Source organism: Gasterosteus aculeatus, chromosome 17 (genome assembly GCF_964276395.1).
Source record: "Gasterosteus aculeatus chromosome 17, fGasAcu3.hap1.1, whole genome shotgun sequence".
In the NCBI taxonomy this organism is placed as follows: domain Eukaryota; kingdom Metazoa; phylum Chordata; class Actinopteri; order Perciformes; family Gasterosteidae; genus Gasterosteus; species Gasterosteus aculeatus.
This window is the reverse complement of record NC_135705.1, coordinates 2,320,645-2,341,297: the sequence shown is the minus strand read 5'-3', so window position 1 is coordinate 2,341,297 and position 20,653 is coordinate 2,320,645. Positions and strand designations below refer to the sequence as shown.

At 45.7% G+C, this 20,653-nt stretch overlaps 3 protein-coding genes across 4 annotated transcripts in view; 2 read left to right on the top strand and 1 right to left on the bottom strand.

The window, feature by feature from the left end:
* Positions 1 to 128: 128 nt before the first annotated feature.
* On the top strand, positions 129 to 3,741 carry hgh1 (HGH1 cochaperone). 2 transcript variants are annotated; one of them, XM_040204736.2, is made up of 10 exons: positions 129 to 386; positions 782 to 974; positions 1,187 to 1,325; positions 1,413 to 1,550; positions 1,647 to 1,798; positions 2,138 to 2,238; positions 2,491 to 2,589; positions 2,716 to 2,807; positions 2,903 to 3,025; positions 3,231 to 3,741. In XM_040204736.2, exons 2-10 carry the CDS (start codon positions 865 to 867, stop codon positions 3,438 to 3,440), a joined length of 1,164 nt encoding a protein of 387 aa, XP_040060670.1. In that variant the 5' UTR covers positions 129 to 386; positions 782 to 864; the 3' UTR covers positions 3,441 to 3,741. The 2 variants fall into 2 exon arrangements, with proteins under 2 accessions (XP_040060670.1, XP_040060669.1); XM_040204735.2 differs by having other exon boundaries at positions 196 to 386; positions 852 to 974.
* A 6,109-nt stretch (positions 3,742 to 9,850) lies between these two features.
* LOC120835646 (uncharacterized) lies at positions 9,851 to 11,649 on the bottom strand. The gene has a single exon (XM_040204743.2). The coding sequence runs from the start codon at positions 11,138 to 11,140 to the stop codon at positions 10,478 to 10,480; it is 663 nt and encodes a 220-aa protein (XP_040060677.2). The 5' UTR covers positions 11,141 to 11,649; the 3' UTR covers positions 9,851 to 10,477.
* Positions 11,650 to 13,365: 1,716 nt separating this feature from the next.
* nisch (nischarin) overlaps positions 13,366 to 20,653 on the top strand; it is a gene marked incomplete in the record, with an annotated part of 14,994 nt that continues 7,706 nt past the window's right edge. Inside the window, 16 exon segments of the mRNA XM_078092757.1 lie at positions 13,366 to 13,717; positions 14,475 to 14,558; positions 14,906 to 15,088; positions 15,611 to 15,659; positions 15,818 to 15,981; positions 16,098 to 16,193; positions 16,430 to 16,525; positions 16,603 to 16,755; positions 16,994 to 17,062; positions 17,236 to 17,421; positions 17,836 to 17,964; positions 18,630 to 18,743; positions 18,900 to 19,068; positions 19,632 to 19,756; positions 19,981 to 20,048; positions 20,528 to 20,653. Coding sequence (XP_077948883.1) covers positions 13,637 to 13,717; positions 14,475 to 14,558; positions 14,906 to 15,088; positions 15,611 to 15,659; positions 15,818 to 15,981; positions 16,098 to 16,193; positions 16,430 to 16,525; positions 16,603 to 16,755; positions 16,994 to 17,062; positions 17,236 to 17,421; positions 17,836 to 17,964; positions 18,630 to 18,743; positions 18,900 to 19,068; positions 19,632 to 19,756; positions 19,981 to 20,048; positions 20,528 to 20,653 — 1,892 coding nt within the window.

The window sequence follows — 20,653 nt, the reverse complement described above, 5'->3', positions numbered from 1 at the left end:
GCCTTTATCTGTTTCTAATACTTTTTCTTTTGAGTATACAATAAAACAATAGGTGGGATGTCTCCTTAATTTTAAAATACTAATACTATACTTTCATTGTTGTTTTTGTCTCATTTCACTGGTCCAAGTTCTGTTCTTTAATGAATGTTGAGATCCAGCTTCAACGACATCAAGCTGTGAGCTTCGGAGGCCGCTACCCGCGGCGAACACCAGGGAGCAGTGTCGTCACTCACCACGCTGCGGGAAAAGGAGACAACGAAGAAGAAAACCCGGAAGTGTTTCCTCTGTCGGCTCCACATGTACGCATGTTGTTTAATATCAGGAGATACTTACAAAGAGATGAAACCGTGAATTGAAAAGTTGATTAGTTCTGTAGCTTGTTAAAGGTAAGCTATCTGTATATATTCATAGTTGAAATCAGGAGTTGGTCAAATGTTCCTTTCGTGTTCACTTTACTGATGTTCTTATTGCGTTAATAAATCATGTAATTCATCCAACATGGCACCAAACGTACTTAACGTCCCGGCTGCTGTTTACTTTAGTAACGTTAAGACAGATATGTTACTTACAGTTATGATACTTTATTGTCGCCGTGGAACGTTGCACGTTAATATCACAATGTCGACTGTAAACAACAGCAAATACACAAGTTGCGTTATTTATGATGTGAGGCATTTAAACGTTTAAGATAAAAGCAGATAACGGTACAGGTTTTTTTGATGACACGGGTCAGCAACAATAATGGATTATATTAAAATACTTTTTTGTTTGTTTGTTTCAGATCAGTCTTTAAAGCACTTATATGTGCATGTCAGTAGTTTACTGACCTGAAGGTTGTTCGTTGTTTCCAGACTCTGTTGGAAGATGCTGAGTGAAACTGAGGCTGCAGAGCTGCTCTCCTTCCTGAGCCCCGAAACGCGCCCCGATGTCAAAGGTCAAACCACAGAGTACATCCTGGGGATGTCTGGAAACAGGTACAGTGACGGATGATGATGAGGTCATAATATCCACGTTGATAATAATTATTTATAAAGAAGGATTGTATGAGCTAGAAACTGGCCTGAAAGAAAAGAAAGATATCCCTCAAAATAAGAAAATGTCAAGACGGTGATCATACATAATAAAGAAACTGTTTCTAATTTCCAGTAACTCAGTCTCTCTTTTTTGGGTGTGTGTTTGTTTTCAGGGACGGCTGCCGCTTCCTCCGCTCTAAAGCTGACTTGCTGCATGCTGTGTTTGCTCTGACCTCTGACCCCTCTATTGCCATCGTGAAGGACTGTTACCACATCCTCATCAACCTGTCGGCTGACGAGACTCTGCACCAGGTAATCAGTCCTGATTCATCTGCAGATTGCCGTCTTAATTTACATTTAGCGCTGACAGTACAACATTATCGGTCGTCTCTCATCCAGGTTTTGGTGGCGGATGTCAAAGTTCTTCCCGTCTTGTTAAAGAAGCTTCTGGATCCAGAGTACGTGTTCGCTGATCAGATCTGCAGCATCCTATCCAACCTGACCCGCCACACCAAGACCTGCAAGACCGTGCTGAAGGTGGGTTCCGTGAGCTGCACACGGGTCCACGCAGCCTCTCGGGTCATTAAAACAAGCACTCCTGGCTGAGCCCTGCGTGTTTCCCCGCTGTTCCAGGTCCTCCAGGAGGAGGCCGGCCTGTCTCAGCTAGTGACCATCTTCTGCACCGAAGGCTACAACAAGAAGGCAAATTTCCACTATCTGGGTCCGCTGCTGTCCAACCTGACGCAGCTGCCCGAGGCCCGAGACTACATGATGGATAAGGACAGGTGAGGGGAAAGAACAGAGGGGAGGTCTAGGTCGCGCAGTTCTGCTCATTCTTTAGAGAAAGTGTATATTTCCAAAACAAGGCAAGCTTTAGTTGACAACGTAGGACAAACATGAGCTCTGCTTTCCAAAGCAAAATAATGTCGCTGAACGCGTCACGAGCGGACACAGGCGCCAACAAGCGGCTTCAGTCAGTGTTTTAGTCTGAGTCGATGGTAACGTTTGGTTCAAGGAGCATTCTGAGCAACCACGACCCAAACATTCCCAGTTGAGTCCGTCAAAGTCTCGACATCATTCGGCCCTGCGGCGAACCTGCTGTATTTATCTGTGTGTGTTTGCAGGTGTGTAATCCAGAGGTTGTTACCCTTCACGCAGTACCAGGCGTCGGTGGTGAGGAGAGGAGGAGTCGTAGGGACGCTGCGCAACTGTTGCTTTGACCACGGTGAGACGCGTGGAAGCCTCCTTCGCACCACTCAGAAAGAATACATGGGTTTTTAATTTCCATACCCTAAATATGGATTTCTGAAACCCTCGGCGGGCCGGATGGGAAGTTTACCTTTGCTGCTCCACAGCGTCCGTCCTTTTGTTTCAACTGCTGCTCTGAAATCGGGTGAAATCGGGTGTTAGTCGTGTCCTCGCTAGTCCTTCATCACTTCCAGTCATATAATCCCAATCCTCTCCTTCATGTGTGCAGCACGTCATGAGTGGTTGCTAAGCGACGCCGTGGACATCCTGCCCTTCCTCCTGCTGCCACTGGCCGGTCCAGAGGAGCTGACGGAGGAAGAGAACGAAGGTGTGTTTCTAACAGTCAACTCATTTGGGGAAATTGAGTGTTTCTTGTTTGGGAGAATCACTCGGGGGGGGTGGAGTATTGGGGCACCCGGCCATGCCTCTTAACAGACGTCGATGTGGTCTTCAGGTCTGCCTGTGGACCTGCAGTACCTCCCGGAGGACAAGAAGAGAGAAGACGACCCCGACATCAGGAAGATGCTGCTGGAGACTCTGTTATTGGTCAGCGCACCGAACGCAAAGACGCAAAGACGCAAAGTCACCGACGGGCTCGTCTCTCTCGCGCTGAACGCTTTGCTCGCGTTTCTCTCCTGCAGCTGACGGCGACCGGAGGCGGCCGGAACGCGCTTAAAGACAAGAGCGTGTATCCCATCATGAGAGAGTTCCACCGCTGGGAGAAGGACGTCCACGTCACTGCAGCCTGCGAGAAACTGGTCCAGGTGGGACAAATCTCATTCATGTCCTTATTACAGTCAGATGTCCCACAAATAAATAAATAAATGCGAGATGACAGATGTTTTTTTAAACACGGACAATAATTGAACCATGATCTGTTTTGTGAATTCATTAACTAACGAGGAACCACATGACTTTTGACCGTGACCTAAGACACTGGCCTGTTGTCCGTCCTCCGTCTCCCTCCAGGTGCTGATAGGAGACGAGCCGGAGCAGGGGATGGAGAACCTGATGGAGGTGGACATCCCCGAGGACGTGGAGGTGAAACTGAAAGAGGCCGACGTCAAGGAGCAGGAGGAGCTGGAGAAGGAGCAGGAGGAGATGAGACAGGAGGAGGAGAAGAAGAAGAGTGACGCACCGGGGACGGACAAAGGACAGGACGATGGACTAACGCGGTGAAGCCTGTTTTAAGACGTGGCTTCGTCCGCTGAATCTGAGAGTTAAATGTGCTTTATTCACAAAGAGCCACCAGGCTTCAGTGACGTCCTCCAGCTGGTCCCAAAGAGGAAGTGACATCACTGCAACGGGTGAAGTGAAGGTGGGGAATGACGTGAGAAGAGGACGAGGGTTTTTATGTCTCTCACAGGAAGCTTCAGTAAAGGATTTTGCAACTTATCTGCCTGTCGGGGGCCTGAAATAAAGTTGTGAGGGAAAATCTTGATGCTTCACCATCTGCTGAAGTTCCCTCCTCTCCAAGGTTGTTGTTGTTGTTTTCCTCCTGTGTGCAAAAGCACCAGCGGGAAAGAAATATGTTGCGATGCGACTTATGTCAGATCAATTTCAACAACTTACAAATAACTTTCATTTTAATAATAGATTATGAAGGACAAAGGTGTCTGATGAGCGTCGGTGTGCAGTGACGCTCGGCGCCCACAGGGGGGCGGAGTCACTTCTCTGCTCTGCAACCAGCAGGAACGCACCTCAAAACGAAAGCATGAGCATTTAGTACCTGACAATGTGACAACGGCATAAGTCGAATCATCTGAGCTTCGGTGTAAATTTTGGTTTTTGTTCCCTGTTAACTTTTTTTGAGTTTAAGGTCTGATGAATTGAGCTCGTTTCTGATGGAAGCAGCTTCATGTGAGCACAGAGATCAGGCCTTCAAACGTTAGACAAGTGAGTGAGACTGAAGATAAAACCAGGAACTAACTGTGTGTGTGTGTCTTTTGCTCTTCGGTCCATGTGGTTTATAGTTAAGACCTTTTTTTTTCTCAAAGTGAGGACTGTTTTTGAAATGATAGTTTTGGTAACCTTTATTTCTTTAAAAGTTTAAGTTCTGGGGAAGTACGATTAGTGAGGACAGTTTGAAAAGGTTAACTGAACGTAAAACCCGTTTCTGACTTTAAGTGACTCGAGGAAAGAAACCTGTGTCACTACAATGTTCCCCTGAGTGGAGCTCAGAGGAACATTTTGTGGTTTCTTATCTACTCTGTTCAGCTTATAGCAGATGAGGAATACGCCGGGCTACGTGTGAGTGCGCGTGTGTGTTTGTCTGCGCTGATCAGGTGTTTCTTTATCAGTTTTTCCACCTCGACACACCAGGTCAGATTCAAGTCACGGAGGAAACATTTAAGTTATAATTAGCCGTTAGCTCTGTGCTTCTGAAGTAATTTGACTTCCTCTTAAAGTAGGAAGTCAGCCTTCCTCTTTTAATTCAACCATCTGTGAGATGAAAACGAGAACAGATCGGCGTCAGAGGACCGGCTCCATTCGAGGCCTCTGCTGTTGTTTTTGAGGCGTGACGTCCCGGTTCGTCCTGCTGCTTCCTGTCGCTTTCAACCCTGAAGTTCTAGTCAGAGGAGAAACTCCAGAAACGGCCGGCAGCATTTCTTTGTTCATTGGAGGGTGAAGACAGGCAGGAAAAGAAAGACGGCCTGTGTGGAGCGGACGGGCGACGACGTCACTGTTGATTCGACCGAGTGGGCGGGTCTGTGTCTCCCGGCCAGCCAATCAGAGGCGGACGTCTCCTATTTCACTTCCTTGTGTGTATCCTCTGCATAGACACACACACACACACGTTGGCCTACACTACGTGTGAGACGTGTCCCGCACACCAACGGACGTGTTGTTATCGTGCTGCACACACTTTGAGTACATTCGCTGTCCAAGTGCGTGTGCTTTCTTTTAAACTCACATGCAAAACGTGCGTTAAGCGCACGAGGTGTCATGCAAATGTTTGTACTCTATTTTGTTATCCATCACCGATCAAATCATCCACTGTCTCACCCTGCTAAACGAGGCCTCAACCTGCACGGAGTCTATCGCCCTGCTGCTCCCAGTCCAAGCCGATCACACACGGCCAAAGGAATCTGTGTGTGTGTGTGTGCGTGCATGCGTGCGTGTGTGTGCAACTTTTAGAGGATTATCAGTCCAGTGAAACATTCACCACACTGCTGAAAGGAGATCTACTCCCCCTCTCTCTCTCTCTCTCTCTCTCTGTTGAATTGAGATCCTGTGTGTGTGTGTCAGTTCAGTAGAGCAGCAGCAAACAGATTACACACACAGTGGTTCGCCTCAAAGACATTGCATGTAAAAAAGGTCAGATTTCATGAAGATTCAGCGCTGGTTTATTGAGAGGTTTTGTCTGTGTGTTGTACATATGCAAGAAGATTAATATTGAATAAATTTGTTTTGCCCACATGGATATTTTTACCTCTATGAAATGAATATTACCACAGTGTCAACATTTTTACATGTGTAAAATAATACGTACAATAAATAGTTTTTAAAGCAGAATGCAGAAAATGGCTGGTATGTTATATTTCCTGGATAATAATAAGGGATAAGTAAGCTTCACTGAGGTTGTAGCACAAAGTGGTACTAATTTTGGCTTGTGCTTGATAATATTATATATTATTCTGTTGTTGTATTTTGGCTCAGATTAACTTGAGCCCGTGAAATGAAAGGAAACTAGTCGATATGTAAGTATTTGGGGGGGCGGAGCTTTAGTGACGCCTTTCACTGTCTTCTCGTTGGCAGCGGTAGAAGCCGGTGTTGTTTTTTCCGTAACTTTACAGGCGTTTATGAGGTCTGAGTGAGGAAGTGCGGCTCGGGAATATGAATGACACACATTCCCCTCGCGCGCACACACACACACACACAGTGTACGGCCCTGGGTCATTTTGGCACAGCGTTTGATATGATCCCAACACAAGAAGGTCCTCTTGTTATTGAACATTCCTTCAAAAAGGTATCCGTATTAAATACAATGTTGAATAATGTTTTTTTCTACTGTTTTGATGAAGTTGCTTTGACATTTTCACGTCTCAGCCTCGTTGGCTCAAGAAGAGAAACATCACCACTGAGAATCTTTGAATATCAAGCTTCTCATCCAAAGTGTAAAGCTAATCTTTAAATGGAGACAGAGTTCACAAAAGGAGCCTCGCTGCTGGTTCGTCACGCTGCTGTCAGTCAATGTGTTTTTCTGTGCTCTGATTGGCTGGCTTGTGTGCTCAACGGGGGAAGTCTCCGCCCCCCCAGCGGATGGCTGTACTTTTCCACTCCAAACTGAGTTTTAGCATCCAACTACCTCCACTCCCCCTTCACCTCCACCCTCCTTCCCTTCATCTATTCATAACACACACCTCCCCCTCCCCAATCGCACACACACACACACACACACACTGAGGTAACTTCTATACAGAACCACAACAACTGACATTAGGCCCTGGTTCTGGTAGGAAGACGTGACCCAGTATGCTGTGCTGTGCTTCAATGTGATTTCACTGCAGATATTTATTTTCATGTGACAATAATTAATCTGTTTTATTTTTGGTATTTTTCCCGTCATGTGACCTGTGAGGACAAACAACCGGCAAACCCACAGCATGACATTCCAGTCACTAAAGATTTCACCCTGCCACATGTGAACTTTACTTCAGCTGCATTAGAGGTTTTCGTGAGTCCAACTTGGTCATCAGTAATGGAGACCTGACCCTCGACCTCAGTCAGGCCCGTCTCATATCTCGTGTGTACAGTTATGGTGTTTCGCACGTGCTCGGGTGTCCTAGGGTTACACGTTGCAGAGACAAACTGGGTGGGTTTACAGCTACTGCTAATCGGGTCTGGTAAACTCCTGCTGCAGGTCTCGGGTCCGTCGGTCAGGAAACCCACCGGCTGCATTCTCTCTAATGACCACCAGGGGCGACTGTATAGAAGTCAGTGAGAAAATGACTGCTTCTCTCCTGATTTATTCCCTCAGCAAACATTGTAAACATGAGTTTATGGTCACAACCTTCAGTTTAAAGTCTTCTTTTATACAGCATGGTGTTCATTTAGTAAATCGGGTCCATTTACAAATCAAATACACCATAAAGCACAAAGAGGGGGCTTTGGGGCAGGAGAACCTTGTGATTGACAGCTCTGTTTATGCGTCTGAAGTCCACTCCTCCACAAGATGGCCACCGCCAAAGTACTGAACTCAAGACGGCAAAACCACAGTCTACGTATCCAAATGGACCAATACTACTCTGACTACACAAACTAGAACACTTCAGGTATTAAAATGTGCACATAAATGTCTAAATCTGTGTCCAGAGATCAAGCATCTACCACAGACCCAAACACAATACTGCGTCACTACTACGTTAATGCTGTGAAAACTATTTCCCCCCCTAAAAGTCCTCACAATGGTTCACACACATTGAGTAGTGTGGATGGTTGGTGAAGGGATCAGTCATCCAACAAGTACGGACAGAGTTACAGAATGAATGACATTTAGAAAGATCACTGACATTCTCATGCACACACACACACTGTAGTGCCCTTTAGTAGTAACCAAGACTCCAATTGAAAATGTTTAAGCGTAACTAATTATCTTCTGATTCTTTTTTTTTTTTGTAATCCTCTGCGTAAATATTTATAAATATTTACAAATACAAGCTACGGAGGACACAATAGAGACAGCAGAGCTGTGACCTGCCACCGTGTCCCGGGGCAAGGCACCACACCGATGTTAGGATAAGGAACAGGTTAGAGTCGCTGTGTGCGTGTCATCTTGGTTAAAACAACCTCGGTTTGTAGAGTTCAACTCTACATTTCACTGAGCTGCTCATCTGATCTGCGGGTCAAAGGTCAGTCTCAGTAGCTTTGACCTGCTGCTGAAATGACGTCACCTCTTACCGCGTGTGTTTATTCTCAGTCTTCATTGTGATGCAGGATTTTTACTGGCACAAGACCGTATGAGTTACTATGGTGATATGAATATTTTAAATCATCCAAAACTGGGTAAACCGAGCAGACAAAGTGTTTATAGAAACAGGTCTGGGAAAAATGCATCATTCAATAAACAAAATTAAACCTGTGTAAATTTTCTGTTGAAGGACTCTGCAGGTACCTAAAACAAACTGTAATTATATGTGAGTGGAAGTCGTATTTGTTTATAAGTGATGTTTTTATTGTTATTGTAGGCACCAATAAGGACGGAGCAGGACTGTACGTCCGAGTTAAGCTTGCTTTACATGTATATAATTTATAGTTAATACGTACGAGTGTGTTCACTGTCCCCCCGGAGCTCATAGACTCGGGACCTGCTGCTCGGCCACTAAGCTCCTGGGGGGGTCAGTGGGTCAGTGGTGAAACCTAAGTGACACAGATGAAGGGAGCCGGCGTGTCTCCTTTATGGACTCCATACACTTTGCAAAGATATTTGGAGAAGCACGGGCATAAAGATAAATTACGCAGCCAACGAGAAAGAGTCGTAGCTAACGTCAAGTAACTCTAGTTTAAACCGGGATTGCCATTGTTAGCTTGCTAAAGCTATATTAGCTTTCCACACTGAATAAGATTAAAAAAACCCCTCCCACTATAACATCCATATAGTTCATTGGGTTGTTATCATGCAACTAAATGAGACAGTAGCTAAATCTAGTGAAAAATGATAATTAAAAAATAACAACTAATACCTAAACTAGACTTGCTAAAGGCTAACTAGCCTAGCTTGAATGTTTGGCAGTAACTGCCATCTCTTCCTCAAACTGCATTTTTATTTGGTTTGTAGAAAGGCTACGGTATTTCTCCCTTACATATGCTGCATTATATTGCATCTATCCCACTGACTGGTTGAATAATTGGATTAAAAATGCATGAAGTGACGGCGCTACAGATGCATTCATTTGATCCAGTTTAGCAGTAAGACTGGGAACATTCAGTGGGAATGACATCAGCTGACAGGAAGTAAACACATTCTAAAGCTGTTGCCTAGTGACACAATTCCATTTTGATGAGCCAAATACTGAGCGATCATGGTGGAGGGGGATCACAGATGCGCACAGACTGGCCAGTTAAGGAAAACAGAGTTTTTAGCTCTCAAGTTAAAACTCTCATGTTCTACCAGAGACCCCAAATAACTATGAGCCTGGAAATGAGCATCATGAGTCTCCTTTGAACACTTTTTTTGTGTGGTTGCCGCTCACTTGACCAGTTACCGTTGAGTTTATGACGCACCAACACAAAGAGGCTTGTGTGCGCGGGTGTGACCAGCTTCACCTCACGTAGTCCACCTCACATCGATCTGCTGTCTTCCTGCTTCAATGGCTGCCTAAACATGTGTGAACAGGAAAATAAAATGTTCCCTATATGATTATTGCTTTACTTTTGTTTTTCCTGTCTGTTCTTCCTGCTCCTCTCACATATTGTCATGTCACCTTTTGTTCTAATGAGCAACTCTCAATATTTACTTTTTTATAAATTGATTAACTGTACATTAGACAGTGACTTAGTGACAAATTGACTGAAAAATATTACATTTGGATATAAAAAAAACAAAAACAAATTTCAAATCATTAGTATCAGTCATCAATCAGCCCAGATTACATCAGATATTTATTTGTAGATTTTCCCGTTGTTGTTTTTTTCTTTATTATACACTGAATGGCTTTTTGGTAAATGACACTCTGCATCAGCCAATCACCTGCAGCCTAATCCAGCCAGGTCGATGCCGATTGGTTGTTTGGGCCGACTCCCACCACCCGCCCCTTCTCCCTTTGTGTGCAACAAACAACAACCGAAAGGCAGCACTGTAACAGCACCAGGGCACATTGAACACGATGAATCAAATATGAAAAGTAAAAAACATATTTCTTAATAATGTCATCTACATTCGCATTCAAGTTTTTGTCTTAAATCTAGAAAAATACCAACACGGTGAGATCATTTGACATTGTTTAAACCAGCATCTTCAAAAAAGATGAACTAAGGCCAATAACTGCATGAGTATTAAGAAAGTTACAGTTGATTGAAAAAAGTTCAATTTCGCAGGAATCGTCTCATCTGCCAATCAGAGTCTCAAAATGTAAGTCTAAATAACTTGAAAAGATGGATGAGATTTTAAATGTCTTTTTAAATTTCCTGTGTGCATGAAGCAACAAACCTGACCCCGCTCCGTCAGAGGTTTGAGTTTCACGCTGCTGAGAACGAAATTCCCCCTGAAGGTCCCTTCAGGGTGTCAGGATGTCACAGAACTCGACAAAGTCCCTCTGCATGAAATTCTGGCTCTTAATCAGGTCATCTTCGGAAGGGAAATACTGCATGCTGTCCTCCTGCGGACGCAGGCTGTCCTCCTGCAGTACCACCATCTGTCCTGCAGGCGGCACGGGGCCGTGTGGGTCGGTACTGTCCAGGAGGGCTCCCCTCGCATTCTCCAGGGCGCTCAGGTAAGAGTACAGGTCTCTGAGCTCCACGTCGCTGTCGGAGCCGCTGCCGCTGTCGCTCCCGACCGAGTCGGAGCGCATGTGCAGCATCTGGTACTTCTCGTGCATCAGAAACTGGTTGGTGTTCTTGGGGGCCCGCATCCCCTTCGCTCTGTTCCCTTTGACGTTGACGGGCCGGAGGGACCCCACCGGCCTCGGGAAGTGTCGGGGTGCATGGTGATATTGATGGTGATGGGGTTGATGACGTTGAGGGTGCTGCTGGTGATTGCGCCCTCTTGGCCACCCTCCACCCCCTCCTGTCCTGCGCCCCTGCTGGCGCCCCCTGCAGCTTTTGGACCAGCCGTGCTTCCTGCGGCTGGAAGGGTCCCTCTGCGGAGGCCCTTTGCCCTCCTGCTGCTGCTGCTGCTGCTGCTGCAGACAGCTCCTCCTGCACATCATCTCTGCGAGCATTTGTCTTGTCTTTCTTGCAGTCGCCTTCCTTTCTCCCTGCTGCTCTGCCTCACATCCTCCTCCTGGCTCGGTTGGCCCCACACAACAACAACAACAAAGAGAGGCTGGTTTCTGGCTCAGATCACAAAATGACCCTCCTCTCCCTTTGAGTCTACCTTTTCACTATCCTGTCGCTTTTTTTCTTGACCTCTGGCTTTGGCTGATGCATCGCCTGCTCTTCCTCCCCTTGCGGCAGCAGCTTGCCTGCTCGGTTTGCTCCCTGTCACGCCCTCCTATGTCTGTTTAAATATCTCTTCTTCACCTCTCTGAAAGTCTTAAATAGCTTCCTTACAGCTGTAATTAATTAACTGAAATGAGCTGCTAAAAGGGTGTTTTCAGCGTCTTCTAGTTGATTTAAAGCTTTTTTTTTCTCAGTTTAAAGGCCAGCAAGTAGTGTACTCAGCACAGACCAGCACAGACTGTGGCTCTGTCTTCCCATCACAGCCGGAATAAAGAGCTGGAATGATCCATTCACAGGTTTAACAGGAGGAAGGGGTCACCGTTAACCAGCGTATCCTCTACCAATTATTAATATTGTATTAAGACTCATTCATGTTACCTATGACAATCTAATATTTATGTAATAACAAATACGTGTCAGTCTACTTGTGCCTCAGGTTTAGCGTGGTGGCGATAAGCATAAGCATAACCCCCGCTCCCCCCTCCCCGCAGCTAGATGGTTCACTCCGCTTCAGGTCGAGCAGCGGAAATCTGATCCGCTGCTGCTACTCCCCGCCCCTCTGACGTCAGAGACGGAAACAACAGGCAGCAGCGCCGGGACGCGAGGACGGTGGTGGTCACTGTAAATAGCACTATAGTTAGTTATTGTGTCCGCGGCATACGAGTGCGCAACGTACGTGGACATGTGCTAATGACAATACGTTATTTAAATACAACATTACATTAAATACAGACATCGATTGTCCAAATCGAGTGGGATTGTCCATCCCACAGATTTAGTTAATCGACTGAATTAATTTAGCCTGTGGTGTCTCTAAGGTTTACATTTGTGGGATCAGTGAGCAGTCTCAACAATTGTTGAATACAAACGTACGTCCAACTTTGTGATCCATCGACTTTTCATCTAGCGCCATCATCAGGTCAAACTTTATATTATGGCATTTTTAGCAAATTCTTGCAAAATCCATGACAACCAGCCTCATCTGTGCTTTGGTGTTTAATGCTTACATGGCAAACGTTTGCATGAAAACATCCACATGTTAGCATTGTCTTCGAGTCCATGTTATGGTTACATTAGCATCTGGGTCAAAGCAATCATCAAACAAGATGACGTAATTATTCATTAAGGACATTTTCGAAAAAAAGTAATGACGCCTTAATGTAAAATATAATGAGCAATAAATTTAGCCGCTACGTCACTTAAATGACATTCCAGTTCGTTTCAAACATATGTAGGTCATCTCAATTCAACAATGCAGGGATGACATAACGCACCGGAATGTTTGCAGCTGCACCGGTGACCCCGCGTGGCCGTGATGTGTATTACATAGAGCCCTTTGGGGGGGGGGGGGGTTCTCGGTGTTCAATGTAATCCATCCAGCAAAATTGTTGGATGGATTAGCAGGGTCTCATTTGCTATTCCTAGATTCTGACCCCCCATCGTTTGTCCTGGATTCTCTGACGTGTGTGTGTGTGTGTGTGTGTGTGTGTGTGTGTGTGTGTGTGTGTGTGTGTGTGTGTGTGTGTGTGTGTGTGTGTGTGTGTGTGTCATCCTAAACGGACGACGGTGTGAGTTCAGAGAGCTGATCGCATATCTGGTGAAAATGGATTTAGTTTTGATTGATTCTTGCTATGCAGTCCTGACTCTGCTGAATAAACCCTAAAGGATGACCACATCAAGATAGAATAACCGGATGTTAACATTAACTGGCTATTCAATCTATTTCTTTACAAAAGAAGTCAACGCCATCTGTCCTTGTAATCCAGAACATATTTCTTTTATCTGAGTTTTGAGATTATTGCAAAAATAAAACTATTTTCAATGATCTTTATTGGTCAAATGTCGATGAAAGTACAACAAACATGACAAATGTTAAGCACAGCCATGGAAATTAAAAGGAGTAAAGTTATATATAGCTCTTGTACTTTGATGAAGAGACTGTGAAAAGACGTCAAACTTTTCAACTTCAGATTTTGAATATTTGTTTTACTTTTTGCAGCATTCCTTTTCTCACTATAGTGAAGAATAACAGCTGTATCTCATATTGGTAATATATGCTTTCCTTCAAATGAGAGACGTTGACATTATTGTCAGAGTAAAACTACACATAAAGTTCGAGGGTTTTGAAGGCGCTCAGCTGCTTCGTTCAGCACCACAACAAACATGGCGCCCAGAGGCGGCTAACCGAGGAGAGGAGCTGGAGATCCTCTCAAGCCCTTTGATTCACAGTGCTATCACTTCATGACGGACAACCGCTGCTTCTTCGCGATCTCGAGATGGAACCCGCCTCTTTTCCAGAAGAGCTTTCGGAGAGAAAAGTGTGTGTCGTCGGGTCGGAGCTGGTGGAAAACTACACTGTAAGCTGCATCCGGGTTCCCCGAGCACAGCGCCCGTTAGCTTTGCTAGCTCTGCTAGCTCGGTGCCGCCATTAGCTTCGGCTCTGCCAAAGTGACAGTGCGGTAAACGTCATTGTTAAAGACATTGGTTGGAGCAGCTCATGAATAACATGTTGACTTCTAATGTATTTTCCACCAGGCTGACGCGTATGTCTTTATCCGCCCGGGGCTGGACTGAAATGAACCACGGAGCTGACGAGCTAACCGCCGTGCTAATTGACCTGACGTTAACTGCAACGTTCAGTATTAATACTTAACATTTATTGTTGGTAGACAATCGCGGACATGGCGGTGAAAAACACGGGTCGTCTCTGTGAACAATATTAGTGTTTAGAATCGCTGTCTTTGCAGTAACACGTTGTGAAGAGACAAAGCGAGATGGGCGTTTAAACAAAGCAGTTTAAACATGAATAATAAAAGTCGTTTAAACACTGTCGAGATGTCAGTACACACAAAGTCATTTGAAAATAAAAAAAACAACTGAGTTGTTCTTTTTTCTTGAGGCATATGACCAGTAAATAAGCTTTAAACCGGTAAAGTGAACCTGACCTTTTTGACCTTTCGATTTTGACATGTAGTCTGCAGCCTGCATGCTGTGCTTCTCCTTGTTGGACGGAGCTGTCATAGTGACGGTGTGTCACCACCTGCCTCAGGAGGTGTTTGATCTTTGCTTTTTTTGGAGTTTGCGCCGATCTGTAATCCCCGCGTGCGGTTCCAGGTCTACGTCATCGAGGTGTCGGATGGGGAGCACAGATGGACCGTGAAGCACCGCTACAGCGACTTCCACGATCTCCACGAGAAGGTGAGCGACGTCTGCTTCTACCGACGTCCTACTTGATTCTGCAATGTATTTGATATTAATGCATTTTCACACGGCTCATAGGAGGAAAGGCTCCTCTTCTGCACATTGATTCATCTCTTCTTCTTTTTTTCAGGACATTATATAGTGGCCATAGATATATTTAGCAATATGTCAGTAACACAAGACAGTTCTTCTCAAGAACAGTTGACTAAACTTTAAACTGATCACTTAGCTCTTTGATATTTGAAATGGAGAATAATCAGATTGGAGAAGCTGCGCTGGGATAATTTCTGGCATTTTTTGCTTCTTAGCTGAATGTTTCTTTCTGCTCTGTGTTTTCGCTGCAGTTGACGGCAGAGAAGAAAGTGGACCGAGGGCTGCTTCCTCCAAAAAAGATGCTGGGGAAGAACTCAAAGAGTCTGGTGGAGCGGCGGCAGAAGGAGCTGGAGCTCTACCTGCAGACGCTCCTGCTGCAGTTCCCGCACTCCTCGCCGACTGCGCTGGCCTCCTTCTTGCACTTTCACCTCTACGTGAGTTCGCTTGAGACTCCTCCAACCTGTTCTGTTCTTAAATGCTGTTCCAGAAGCACTGACTCATCTCGTAAACACACTGTGGTTTCGTCAAAAGTCGATAACGAGCTGAAAGGTGTTTGATATGTCAAGAGATAAAATAAAGATTTGTTGGTGAGATGTGCGTCTCTGTCGATGTTTAAGGCATTTGTGAGATGGCAGCGACTGTGCTCATGTGATGATGTCGATACAACAGACCGTTGTTCTCTGAATCCTCCGGGCTGCAGGGTTAAGAGAAGATAATAAAACACTCGTGATTCGAAATGAGCAACATGTGACTTTTCGCAGATGAGTTAGAAAACAGTTGCATCGTCTATTTTTCAGCTGCATCAACGCAGCACATGACTACTTTATGGTGAGACGGTTGAACGATGTCCATCTGTCTGCTGAGCAGTAAATGAATAAGATTATTTAACAACGTCGTCAAGCGTCAACCTTTTGTTGTGCAATGAATCAAGTCTAACGAAAGTCTTTGTCTTTCAGGAGATCAACGGCATCACATCCGCGCTGGCTGAGGAGTTGTTTCATAAAGGTTAGCTTCCCTTCTGACCTCTGACCTCTTTACTCATCAGCTTCTTTGAACCTGACGTTGAGTTCTGATCAATGCTGAGTGGTTACTTTGATTGCATGAGGACGTCTTGTGTAACAGGACGCTGTGCACAGAATCACGCCGCTGCATGTGTGTTGTAGGCGAGATGTTGCTGCAGGCCGGCGAGGTGTTCTCCCTCCGACCGCTGCAGCTTTACTCCGTCTCCCAGCAGCTCCGTCTGGCCAAGCCGACCTGCTGCAACGGAGACGCCAAAACCGACCTGGGACACATCCTGGACTTCACCTGCAGGCTGCGATACCTCAAGGTCCCGCACGTCTGTTACTCCACTCAAATGCGCCATCGCTGGGTGCGGTGCCGTGTGCTCCTCCCAGGAGCGCGCGTGTGTTCATTGTTCTCACTGGTTGTGTCTTTGTTGGTCAGGTTTCGGGAACCCGAGGCCCAGTGGGAACCAGTAACATCCACGAGAGCAGCCTCCCCTACGACCTGTCCGTCTTCAAAGCACTACTCCAGATAGAGGTGACGGCCCGTCCGTCTCTGCGGGGTACAATCGGGTCGTGGACATGTAGAATTAGATGTATAATCACATAAAGTTTTTAAAGCAGGTTAAGGCCGTCGGCGCAGTTAACTGCCACAATGTAGCTGAAGTATCGGTGCTCAGTTTACTGTGTAATCAAGTCATCTTCTCTGCGGTATTTTCACTCTTAACTGTTGCCAATACTTGGATGATTACGTCTGTTTCTTTCCGTCTCCAGATCAGTGAGTGCAGCTCTCAGCAGATTCGAGGTCTGTCGTCTCTGAGGTCGAGTCTGGCCACTCTGAGTCTCCACCACTCCACGGAAACCATGATGGTGAATCACCAGCAAGTATTCCTCTTCCTCTAGCACGTCGCGTTTCTAATGCGCGTGTCGTTTCTGGCCGCCTCCAGTCCATCCTGGTCCCGGAGGCCAGCGAGTTCTCGCAGTGGGAGGCTGAGGGGGCGGAGTCTGGCTGTCCGGTCACCGCTGTCATTCCCGTGTGGAGGAACCTGACCACGCTGGACATGAGCCACAACGGCATCAGCACCATCGACGACTCGGTGGTGAGACGCGCAGAGCTGAGTTTAAAAGTCATGACCTGATTTTGACATTGAGGTCGGGGGGATTTTAATACAACACCATGTAGGCAAATTATTGCTTTTTTCAGGTCTGGAACTAAACATTTTAATGAAACGATGATGAAGTCCAAAATATTGTATAAAACTATACCTTTCCAGGAAGGTTCATAGTTCCCACTCAACTTTTCCTTGTGCCGACTCTTGATGTTTTCATCTGCTGCAGAAACTGATTCCAAAGGTGGAGTTTCTGGATCTGAGCCACAACCAGCTGTCCACCGTGGAAAACCTGCAGGTACGCGACAACCCGACGGAGAACACGGCAGCTCTGTTGTCCTTTCCGATCCGTCTCATTTCTAGAGTGTCAGCGTAAAAGGTTAAATAGCCAGGGGGATGCAGTTTGATGCCCCTACAGAGGTGTGGCGTGTCCTCAACGGCAGCACGTAGGTAACTGCGCTGTGTTTGCAGCACCTGTACAATCTGGTCCACGTGGATCTGTCCTACAACAGCCTGCGGGTCCTGGAAGCGGCTCACACCCGTCTGGGCAACATCAAGACTCTGAGCCTGGCCGGAAACCAGCTGGACCGACTGAGCGGCCTCAGCAAGCTGTACTCGCTGGTCAACCTGGACCTCAGCCACAACCAGCTGGCCCAGGTAGTCACAAAACCCGTCTTTATACACCTTACTGTGCATCGGGAAAGTTTTGCTTCTTAGCCTTTTTTGAATTAAAATAAAGGAAACCCAAAGTAGGCTAATACTAAAAAAGGAGAGGACTAATTACTGTGTTTTTGTTATTGGTGCAGGTTCACAAAAGCCTTGAGTTTTAGACTCAACATTTGTCTTCAGCGGCCACAAAAAGCAACGTAATGAATAAGCTGCTTGTCGTGACTTTAAATGATCATCCTCGAGGTGTAAATGATCACACTAGTTCGACCCTCGTCTTTCGCTCTGCTCATTTTCTCTTTACTATCGATTCTCCTGTGAGTGAGAAAACAACCCAAAGAGCGACGTAGCGGCTGTGAAGTATCCACAATGTCACAAGCCTGTGACCTGATTGTTTATTTCCAGTCGGAGGAGATCAGGAGCATCGGATCGCTGCCGTGTCTGGAGAAACTCAACCTGTCCAGTAACCCCATGTGCATCATCCCGGACTACAGAACCAAAGTGCTGACCCAGTTTGGAGACCGCGCAGCAGAGGTACGCCACACCGTTAATATTACTTCTGTTCTAGTTCTTATTCGGAGTCTGTGTTTTATTTTCCCTCCGTGACGGTCTGGATGCCAACAGTTTGTAGAAGCAGAACGAGTACTGCTGTGGACGAGGGCAGCAGCCAAATAAAATCAATGCCGGTTGAATTATGTGCTATATATCTAGAATGGCTGAATCACGGCTTAATATCAGAAAGTGCAGCCCATGTAATTTGGTTTTGTCAATGAAGGCCGGTGGCTCTGAAGGGGGGCTGGTCACGTTTCTCTTTCAGTTCCTCGTCTGAAGATGAAATGATGCGGTCAAAACATGCTGACCACAGTCTACACGTGAGGGGAACCATCTCTGGTGTCTGAATGAATTTTCACCTCCCCCCCATCACAGTGGTCCATTACCTTTTCCTCCTGTGAGGGTATTTCAGCTGTAGTTGATACAGTGACTAAATATAAATCCCTCTTAAGACATCCCTACCATCCTTTTTAACATTATTGTCCCTACAAGTACCACTACTACTACCAGGATCCGATCGACTTCAAGCAGTGCTTATATTATATATATTACTGCTGTTTACTTACAGCTATTGCTATTAAAACTAAAAATTAAATCAATTGTCTGTGTGTGTTGACACATGTTTTCTATTTATTCTTTGTCCTCAGGTTTGTCTGGACGGTGCGGTGACCTCGGAGAAGGAGCTGGACACGGTGGAAGTGTTGAAAGCAATTCAGAAAGCCAAAGAAGTCAAAGACCGGATGAGCAGCAGCGACAAGAAGGTAAGATCCTCCATCGTGCCTGCTTCCATTTATACGTTCAGAAAGAGTTCAAATCATTCATATTTTCTCATGTATGAAGTGCTACCGCAGAGCTGCAGGTCACATGATGTGCTCTGATCGACTCTCTGAAGGCTTCCGTCTTTGTCCTCTCGTCAGATCAGTGAGGAGACCAAGCTGTCTGCTGCTGCTGCACCTGCTCATCCCTCTCCTCCCCCCTCCTCTTCCTCCCGCTGCTCCTCTGCTGTTGCTGCTCCCGCTGTCTCCTCCTCCTCCTCCTCCTCCTCCTCTTCCTGTCTGGCCCAGCAGCCTGCCTGCCCCAGCCAAGGTAATCATGTATGTATCAGGCTGTGCAGAGCTGAGGGGGGTGGGGGGCATTTTTTTCTGCTCTTTGACTGGAAAGTAAAACAACTGATTCACATCCAGCTCAAGTTGTGATTATTATCATTATCAATTAAAAACAACCATCAGTGCAGAAATACCAAAGATACGTTGGAGTTAATTTCTCATCACAGACTTCACTGATGTTTGGCTGTAGGTTGTGTGACACCTTGTTGATCTCACTGAACTTCTATAATATTGTAATTTGTATTTGTATTAATTTGTATTTGTACCCTGCCAGTCAGGAGAGAAAAGGCAAGTTTAAGATATTCGCTTGGCTTCACCTTTTTAGACCCAGAATAAAAAAACACAAACGTCCTATATTCATAATTAAGAAGCAGAAGTAAATCAAATAATTATATTACAATATAATTATACTATTCTGACCACAATTTGGTTTGATTTAGTGAAAACGTACAGAGAAACGTCTCTTTGAAGATGTCGCGCTGTTGACCAGCGGAGCGTCGTCCTCGCCTGGCGCCCTCACTGCGGTTTGGTTTCCTCTTCCAGAAGTGACGAGCAGAGAAGAAGAAGAAGACGACGTTCCCGGCGCTGTCGTCCCTCCTGGGGACGCTGCTCCTCCCCCCGCGAGCACTGACACTAAAACACGCCTCCTGACTGCTGCCGCCGCCCAGGTGAGACTCACCTGAGACACCGGTGAGGAGACAGGAGGCCTGTTGGGTTGTTACCGTGACAACCAGTGCAGTTATCAGTTAGAGAGGCGTTTTTTTAATGTACTTATTTGTCGATGAATAAACAAAATTATGAGTGTGACAGTTTATCAACAAACACGTCTTGATACAACAATGTAAATACATTCGATGTAAATGTATTGTTGCTTTGTGTGTTTTGTCTTCAGGTCCAACAAGCTGCTGTCAGTCTGTCTGAACAAACACTCTGTGGAGCTCCTGCTACCAATCACCTCAGGTCAGTATCTAATCATTATTTGAGTTACTTATTGGATATAACCATGTGTTCCAGTGAGCGCTTTCTCCGGCCTCAAGTATTTTTAACTTTCAAAGTGAAACAAAAAGTTTGCAGTCGCACTGTGTTGAGCATTGATAATTACTTACAACAGAAAGTGTTAGAAAAGATAAAGAGAGCAGCACGGCACTGAGTTCACTCGACTGCACGCTACTGGGGTTTAAGGGTGGAGGACCTGATGTAGTTCTGGAGGTGTCCATTAGGAGGTGCTGCTGCTGCTGTTCCTTCTCCCACATTTATTGTACTTATTTTTACATTTTGTTTTCTTTCTCTTAAACTTTGTTGACCTGCAAAAGATTAACACTCAAACATTGAACATAATGATGTAGTGCAGTTCCATTTTTCATATTTCATTTATTTAAGTGATCTAAACATTGTGTAAACTATAAAACGATCTCCATCGCTGTTGTTTTCTCCCCCAGTTGTCTCTGCTGCTCTTCCTCCCCAAAACCACCTGAAACCAGGTGCTCCTCCTGCAGCGCTGCCTCGTTTCCTCTGCTTCCTTCTCACCTGCTCTCCCTCTCCTCCTCCAACAAAGACTTTATCAC

Bases quoted from the DNA above. Each gene is read 5' to 3' on its own strand.
- LOC120835646 (XM_040204743.2), bottom strand. From the start codon at position 11,140: ATGCTCGCAGAGATGATGTGCAGGAGGAGCTGTCTGCAGCAGCAGCAG.
- hgh1 (XM_040204736.2), top strand. From the start codon at position 865: ATGCTGAGTGAAACTGAGGCTGCAGAGCTGCTCTCCTTCCTGAGCCCC. The intron at 1,799-2,137 runs GTGAGGGGAAAG...GTGTGTTTGCAG, and splicing joins TACATGATGGATAAGGACAG to GTGTGTAATCCAGAGGTTGT. The intron at 2,590-2,715 runs GTGTGTTTCTAA...TGTGGTCTTCAG, and splicing joins GACGGAGGAAGAGAACGAAG to GTCTGCCTGTGGACCTGCAG.